This window comes from Geospiza fortis, unplaced genomic scaffold, assembly GCF_000277835.1.
Source record: "Geospiza fortis unplaced genomic scaffold, GeoFor_1.0 scaffold603, whole genome shotgun sequence".
Classification (NCBI taxonomy): Eukaryota; Metazoa; Chordata; class Aves; order Passeriformes; family Thraupidae; genus Geospiza; species Geospiza fortis.
In genome coordinates, this window is record NW_005054460.1 from 80233 (window position 1) to 88885 (window position 8653).

The window sequence follows — 8653 nt, forward strand, 5'->3', positions numbered from 1 at the left end:
ATGTCTTGTAGCACATGAGTATGTCTTATCTATGGACTTATTTTGATATCTCTGTCATAGGTACAGTAGGTAAGATCAAAAATAATTCTAAAAGTCAAGTGATTTTGCACTTTATAAGGAGTTAAAGAACTGCTCTGTGTAATTTATTGTGCAGGCAAAAGAACTTTTCCTGAAGGCAGTGGAAGAAGAACAAAATGGGGCCCTTTATGAAGGTAATATGAAAGTCTACAATGAACACCCTTATTGTAGAGAAATTTAACACCTGTGATTATGGGCAAATCTTCATGGTGCCAGTGAACCTAAACTATGGGCTAACAGTGGTTTGAGAGCTCCATCATTCAGATAAGCAAACAAACATGCCATAGGAGGAACCGTCATATCAGTTCTAAGGTTGAGGTAAAGTAAAAATGACATTAAGGAAGGAATTTCTAACTTTCAGTCAATATAGCAGTATCTTAGAATGCCTCTTTATGTGACTTCTGCAACTTGAAATTAGCGTAATAATTAATCAAGGCAATAAACTAATTCCTGTGCTCACAGTTCTCATCATTCTGCTGTGAACAAATCTACTGCTTTAATGCATTGTTGTTTGGTTGTGGGAGGGTTTTTTTTCTTTTTTTGGAGAGGTCTTTTTGGGTTTGGGGGTTTTTGTTTGTGTTTTTTTTTATTAACACAGCACGCTAAATAGCTTTTTCAAGAATTCCTGCAATGAACATTCAAATCTGGTAGTCTTTGAGGTTTGTCATAAAATATTTAAGGTGCTTAGCTTGCTTACCTGCACGCTTGCTATCAGCACTAGTAAAAATGGAAATTAAAAGGTTTTTTTCCTTATATTTAGTTTTCAGAGTCTAGAGAGTAACAAGACTGTTCTGACTTCCAAGTCCTGTAGTTCAGTAGTGGAGATACCAATTTTCTGTTTCTTTCATGTGAGAAAGAAAGCAAAGCAGAATGTATGTGCCATCCTGCTCATCCACCAGAGGGCTTGGCCACTGTGTTTAAAGTGCAGGTGCAAAATAATTCAAGATACAGAAATCTGAGAGAATTCCGGAAGTTCCTGAACTCAGCCACCTGCTGAATACAAAATTTTCTCTTCACCATGGGAATTTTTCCATCATTTTCAAGGGAGTTCTGGTTGTTGTTTCATATCTCATATTAACTGAGAGAAATATGAGTCCCCTGTAGTTAATAAAATCAGTTATCTCAGTTTCTAATTTGTTACGTGTTTTTACAGGGCAAGATTACTTTAGGCTAAGATATGGTGGGTGTTTGGTAAAGGATTAAATGCACAGTAAAAAATATGTCAGAACTAAAAACCTGGTACATATTTAGGAAATAATGTAGTGGATTGTGAAGGTTCTTTCTGAATAAATTAAAAAAAAGGTGAGGAAAGCAGTCTATTTAAACATAGTGAGTATAAAATGAAAGCTGTGGCTTCATCTGCTTCAGTGCACTCCTTGTATTTTGAACATGGCAGGAAAGAAATCCTAATATCTAACAGTTCCATTCACAAAAGTGTTTCAGACATCTGGATTGCATGAATGTGAATTCATCTTTCTCAATTGAATTTGATTTGAAACTTAGAGAAACTAGACTGAACTATTTCTACCCATAGATCTGTATGATCTAACTCTTTATTCTGAAAAAGTACATGAGGTTTTTTGTTTAGATCTATATGATCTATGAGACCTTAGGGGCACGGTCCTATGCCAGACACAGATATATTACTGAGCACATGTTGGGACATCTGTTTTCAGACCAGGATTTTATTTGCTGACCTGCCCCAGGTCACCAGAATCGAAACCTGCTTCTGAAATCTGCTGATACCTGCTGTTTGTGAGACAGTTATGTGCTGCAGCTTGTTCTTGCTTAAGTACAGTAGAGGCCTTGTCTACAGGATTAAATGCTAAAATTGAGACTGATCTCTATTTAGCTAGCTTCTGGTATTTCCAGTCCTCAACTGCCAGGGAATACTATTTGTCAGTCACTGGCCCTGACATGAACTCAAGGAAATAGGAACATTAGCTAGTCCCAGATTCGAGTTTCTCAGACTCATCAGACAAATTCTGAGCTCCACACTGACTGATGTTTTATTTGAGTTTTGGTTTTAAGAGTCCAAGCTGAAGAAGAATTGCCCTCTGATCTTGGTATCACTATGTCACAATACAAAGAAACATATACATGCATACATGATTTTACTACTGTCATTAAAATAGATTGAATGTGCATACATCAAATTAATTTAAATAAAGAAGGATTCACAGAGCTGACTCAGGAGGAAGACATTCTGCAGCTTAAATAACAGTTTGTTGCCACAGTGATTTTCCTGAACCTCTTTCTCTGCGAAATCTTTGCAAGTGCCAGGCACCAAACAACATCAGGAGCTCGTAATGTTCTAGTGTAAAATTTTCTACTCCATAGTTAAGTTTGTGGTAATTAAGGTAATTCTGTAAAAGCTGAGCTAACTCTTTATTCTGAAAAAGTACATGAGGTTTTTAGTTTTGAAAACAGGTCTTTAATGTTCCTCTCTTCTGTATTGAATTTAAACCTAACAGTTTAGACTAAACAAGCTTTCCTAGGCAAAGGCATTTTCCATGTTTTTAGTGCTTTAAGGTGAAACTATCTCTCTGAAAATAGTCCTTGCTTTCATAAGCTAGTATGGACATTGGCTATGTTTGAGCATTAAACCTTTATTTTCAGCCATCAAGTTTTATCGTCTAGCCATGCAGCTTGTACCTGATATAGAGTTTAAGATCACCTATACACGGTCCCCAGATGGTGATGGAGTTGGAAAGAGGTGGTGAGTATGAAATTTTACTAATTAAGTGCATAGGAGTACTAAAACATGACATTTTTTTTATCTGAAGGATATCAATATTCTGCTGTAATATGCAGTTGTAAGTCTCTTAGTATCTGGAAAACTTACCCACTCTCACTTGAGTAGACTGTATTTTCCAAAGACTGTAACAAACTTGTTTGGAGCTAGCTAATGTCAGGGAGAAGGATTACAAATAGTTACGGTGTTACTTAATAAAAAAAAGCATCAGTCACTATTTTGATTTTTGATTTTCAGATTTAGGATGATATACAAAGTTGTAGATGGCAAAAAGATGAATTAGATAAAGCTTCATACTAATAAAATAGGCATCTTAATTAAGCAAAGGAATAATCTGTTCTTGTGCCAACACAGCCAAACAAGAGCATTTTCAGTAGAGCAATGCATTTAGAAGCTCAGAGACTGCAATCGGAGTGGGCTAGTCTTTCATCATTACACACATCAGAATAGCCTTAACCTCAGTGCAGTGGATGTGCAGTGACTTAGGGCTGCCCTAACTTGAGCCCAAGACTCATGTTTAAGAGGGCCAAAACTTCTGTTCCAGCCCCTGCAGCCTAACATAGACAAGTTTATGGAACAGCTCCCCAAATTCTTGCTTACTCATAGCAGCTATTGGTGCTCCCGATAGCTGCATCAAAAAATCCAGAGTTTTAACATGGAGCATGAAAAAGGAAAGCACAACTGTATCACTGTGGTATTACTAGCTCAGTCTTGTTGCCCCAGGACAGTACAGCTCCAATGCAGCTGTTGACTTAATATAAAAGAGTGCAGGATGAGCTAAGTGCTTTATTTCCATCCATTAGTTTCATATCTGAATGTGTTGCTGGCATGAAGTCTTTGCTGTGCATTTGTGCACTAGGAAATCTACTGGATCATGCGCTATAGTCATGTAAAAACCTTTTTTATAGGGTTATTTATAGGGTTATTTATAGGGTTATTTTATAGGGTTTTTATAGGGTTATTTTCTTACTTTAGCATCATTTTCACTACTCCATTAAGACTCTCTGACCTGAAGTTGGGCAGGAGTAGTCCTTCTGGAGGGTGGGAGGGCTCTGCAGAGAGATTTGGATATTCTGGATCAATGAGCCAAGGCCAATTGTGTGAATTTCAGCAAGGCCAAGTACTGGATCCTGTGCTTGGGTCACAACAACCCCATGCAGAGCTACGGTCTGGGGACAGAGTGGCTGGAAAGCTGCCTGTTGGAAAAGGACTCTGGGGTCCTGCTTGATAGGATGTTGGCTGAACATGAGCCAGTGTGTGGCCAGGAAGGCCAGTGGCATCCTGGCCTGTATCAGCAATAGTGTGGCCAGCAGGAACAGGGCTGAGGCCACACCTCCAGTGCTGGGTCCAGTTCTGGGCCCCTCACTGTGAGAAGGACATTGAGGGGCTGGAAGTGGACTCCAGACTTCCCTGGAGTCCAGGGAAGGTCAATGGAGCTGGTGAAGGGTCTGGAGCACAAGTGCCGTGAGGAGCAGCTGAGGGAGCTGGGGGTGTTTAACCTGGAGAGGAGGGGGCTCGGGGAGATCTTACTGTGTCTACAACCACCTGAAAGGAATTTGTATTGACGTAGGGGTTGGTCTCTTCTCCCAAATAACAAGCGACAGGACAAGAAGAAATAGCTTCAGGGTGTGCTTTGGAGTGAATATTGGGAAAAAGTCTTCCCAGAAAGGGTTGTCAAGCACTTGAGCAGGGTGCCCAGAGAAGAGGTTGAGTCATCATGCCTGGAAGTATTTAAAAGATGTGACATGTGGCAGTTAGGGACATGGTTTAGTGCCGAGTGAATGGTTGGGCTTGATGATCTCAGAGGTCTTTTCCAACATAAATGATTCTACAATTCTATGGATTTTTATTTGGTTTTTTAAGTGTTGCTGTACTGTTCTGAGCACTTTGTGGCAGTGAGGGAAAAACAACCCATAGTCTCAACTGTTACGCTGCTGTTTAAAAGCAGTATTTGCAGAGATGTATTTCTTGGGAGAGATTTTAGTTTGTGCTTTCTGAATTACTGTTGTGGGTGTTTCATACAGTCTTTATGAGAAAATCAAATTACACAATTAGATTTGAAAAACCAGTTTACAGTGTGGCCTGTAGGTGCTGGGACTGACCGTCATACTCATCAAAATAAAGGAAGGTATGTTCAGTGCAACTTCCTCCTGTAGTCTTAGGACAGGCCCAAACATAATTGTCTTCTTTATTGTACTTCAAAACCCATTGGCAGGTCTACCAGTTGCTTGCTTATATTCTCAACTCATTCTAATAGCTTGTTTAGAGTAGAATTGAACAGTATTAAAAAGTGACTGTAAGATTTCGTAACTAGCCATATACCAAGTCAGGGAGAAAAACATGGTTTGTGATGTGCTCAAGGAGTTTTGTGTCATTTCTGGTTATTTGAGGCAAGCAAGCAGGCAGCTGTTAAAAGATCATATTATGATATACAATTTAAATTTAGATTTCTTTTATTAATGTGGTAATGTTCTTTTATCACTTAGTAATTCTTCAAATTTACTGATGAGTAGCAAGCTTGTTGTTTCTGTTCTGCTGTTTTGTTCTGGCTCCTGAAATTTATTATTTCTGCCTATTTACAGAATGGGTACAAAAGTAGTTTTCCTTCATTACTGTTGAATACACCCACCAAGGATCACTCTTCAGTGAATAACACAAGCGTGGAAAATAATCCTTAATTGTTTCCAATATCTTACATCATGAGAAGGATTACAAAATACAACTTTCATTAACAACACTTTATTTCCTGCATATGCCTTATCTTAGACAAAGTAAAAGATAGATTTTTCTTTTTGTGAGGTCAAGAAATTCTTCAGTAACTTCAATAAAAAACTGAAATACAAAACAAAAAACTGGGATGGGAATTTAATGTAAAAGCCCCAGTTGTTACGCTCAGAGCCATTCCAGCAATGTCTTAATGACCTTAATCATAGTTCAGTAGTTGTTTTATTGAATGATGAAATGTGATTGCTTTAAAAATGTGCAGGAAACAACTCTATTGAATGAGAGTATAGCAGTGGATTGATGCCAAGATGAGGACATCTGTTGGTATGTTTTATCCAATATTACAGTGTTGGCATTGCCCCTTTTCTAGTGTTGAGGATAGCAAAGAGGATGACAAAATGGCAGATCTCCTGACAGATTTCCAGCAGCAGTTAACTCTTCAGGAATCTTCAGTCAAACTTTGTCAGCCTGAAGTTTATGTCAACCAGACCCACATCTCAGGTAAGAGTTAAAATACTCTGTAAACAGAGTTGAGAGGCAGAATTAATATTCATGTTTCGCTTCATTAAATATTTCTCTCCTTCATTCAAAAGTCACCTTTAAGAAGTGTATACATTATCTCTTTATTTACTTCTGTAGCTACGAAGGAGAAAAAATTATCAGCTCGGTAAACAAATGTTATTCTCATACAAGATCTTGTCTTTATCACACAAGCTTTTTCCATTTAGTATTTCTGAGTAGAATTTTCAGGATCAGAGGCATACTTAAAAGTAGCAACTTCTAGGAATGGACTTGCTGAAGTAAGCGTATTCCAGTCTTCCTTCCAGTTCTTTTAGTTTGGTTTGCAAATACAGTTACTACTACAATTTTTAAGTGTGAGTAAGAAACAATTGTTTTGTAGATAATGCATTTTTACATTTCTTGATTTCATCTGATTCTGTATGAGATTTTTGCAACAAGTATGTTTTCAGGGTCAGAAAGACTAAATAACAAAGCTAGAAAGTCTTTTGAAGGTTAATGACTTTCAGTGCTTCAGTTCTAGGACAGTTATCCTGAGACTTCCTTATGAGATCTAAATTACAGAGAGTGTATATGAGCTATGATCTCTCTTAAAAACAGATAGCTTGGTTCTGCGTCCTAAATTATCAGTTGCACCTTGAAATCTTGGCCTGATCTCCTTTGATCTGGTCAAGGGAAGAAAATAAAGTAAGTGAAGCAAATCAAAACATAAAGAAAACAGGGTTTTAAACATTATTTTAATAACTGGTGCATTGTACACTTGGGAAAATGTATTTTCTTTTTTTACCAGTAAAGACAAAATGTTGCAGACATTACTCTAAAATGATCTCAGGAGATGTGTCCTTGGAGCAGCAGTGTTGGTCTTTCTAGATTTGTATTGTTCTTACCAGCCAGTCCTGTGTTATAGTATCTTTTTTACTGACGTTTTTATAGCAGGAAGAAAACTTAAAAAATCACATCAGCTTCAGAAGTTAGTAGGCTAAAGGATCGAAAGGATCCTTTATGGACATCACATCTTATCTATAGTGACCTTTTAAGTTAGTTTTTTTTTTGTTCTTTGGCATGGGGCTACAATGTGAAAAGTAGGATTTTTTAATGGAAAGTCAAAAGCCAAACCTGGAATTGTGAATAACCTGTTGATTTACAGGTTGCATCTAACAAGGATTTCTTTTCTCTCTTTAGCGTTGCCTATGGAAGTACTAATGTACATTTTCCGATGGGTGGTTTCAAGTGACTTGGATCTGAGATCATTGGAGCAATTATCTCTTGTTTGTCGAGGATTTTACATTTGTGCCAGGTATTGTAGATAATTTATCTAGAATGAGGCTTCTCTTTTTGCACTAGTACAGCCTGCTTTTCCTTCCCATGAACATTTTCGTGTTAAGCTCCTCACAGTGCTAATCAGTTTCTCAGTACACTACTAAATGTGAGATAGATTACTTTACTGTAATAAAAATCTAGCAGAAAGTATTACTTTTTCTATTTTGTTTGTAAATTAGTGTTTAAGGTTTGCAGAACATTGTTGTCATGCTCATACAGCCACACAGAGATGTGCAAGGCTGCTGCAGTGTTGTGGTTCTGTACTTGAACGAAAATGACATTCTGTTCCTCAGTTTCACTGGGAAGAGGAAAAAGCTTTCAAACTCTCCAGGATGAAGTAAATTAGTCAAGGGTTTTAAATTATGAGCTATTTTTGTTCAAGAAAGTTTCTTTTAGTTGCATCCAAACTAAGTAAGAGAGTGTTACTTTGATATATAAAAGCTAAACAGAGTTTGTAGGGAAGTTATGGGGTTTGCTTTTTTCTTGTTTTCACTAGAGATCCTGAAATCTGGCATCAAGTCTGTTTGAAAATATGGGGCAGGAGCTGCAATAAACTTGTTCCATATGCATCTTGGAGGGACATGTTTTTGGAAAGGCCTCGCGTTCGGTTTGATGGTAAGCTGTACTTTAGGAAATAGTTGTAACTGTGTGACAGAAACAGGTTGGGTTTGATGTTTGTGATGTTGTTAGACCTAGTCTGAATTTGTTTGTGCATTTCAATTTGTAGAGTATCTGCAAATAGAAGGGAAATGTGCAAGGGATGAAAATAAAAACTTCCATGTATCTAAGTAACAAAACCATACTCAAAAAATTTAGATTATTGGCTTTTTCATCATAAATACTTTACGTTCTTAGTTTTTGTTTGTATATCTTCTTTTTCTGTAGGTGTATATGTCAGCAAGACAAAATACATACGTCAAGGAGAGCAGTCTCTTGATGGTTTCTACAGAGCATGGCACCAAGTGGAATATTACAGGTAGAGCTGTAGTACAATGAGTGAGTGAAATGTTTCTCTCTTAAGTTCTTTAAATCCACCCCTGGCTATCACAGACAATAATCATTCTGTAAAACTGAATGGGGCTGCTGCAGTGTGTAAAGCAATGTGTATTTTTTGAGAATAGGTTTTAGAAATAGAATCTAATAATAGAATTCTATGATAATTAGAAATGAGTTTAGAAACATCTTTCATGCTCACTTAAACCATGTCACGTGGCGAAAGCTTATAACAGTTAATACTTACCTACAGATTTCTTTCCC

General features: G+C 37.4%; 1 protein-coding gene across 1 annotated transcript in view; it reads left to right on the top strand.

The window, feature by feature from the left end:
• The window catches only part of FBXO9 (F-box protein 9), a 15157-nt gene that overhangs the window by 1524 nt on the left and 4980 nt on the right, over positions 1-8653 (top strand). The window contains exons 3-8 of the mRNA XM_005427904.2: positions 155-212; positions 2698-2797; positions 5928-6058; positions 7259-7373; positions 7893-8011; positions 8282-8372. Coding sequence (XP_005427961.1) covers positions 155-212; positions 2698-2797; positions 5928-6058; positions 7259-7373; positions 7893-8011; positions 8282-8372 — 614 coding nt within the window. The remainder of the gene's footprint in view (positions 1-154; positions 213-2697; positions 2798-5927; positions 6059-7258; positions 7374-7892; positions 8012-8281; positions 8373-8653) is intronic.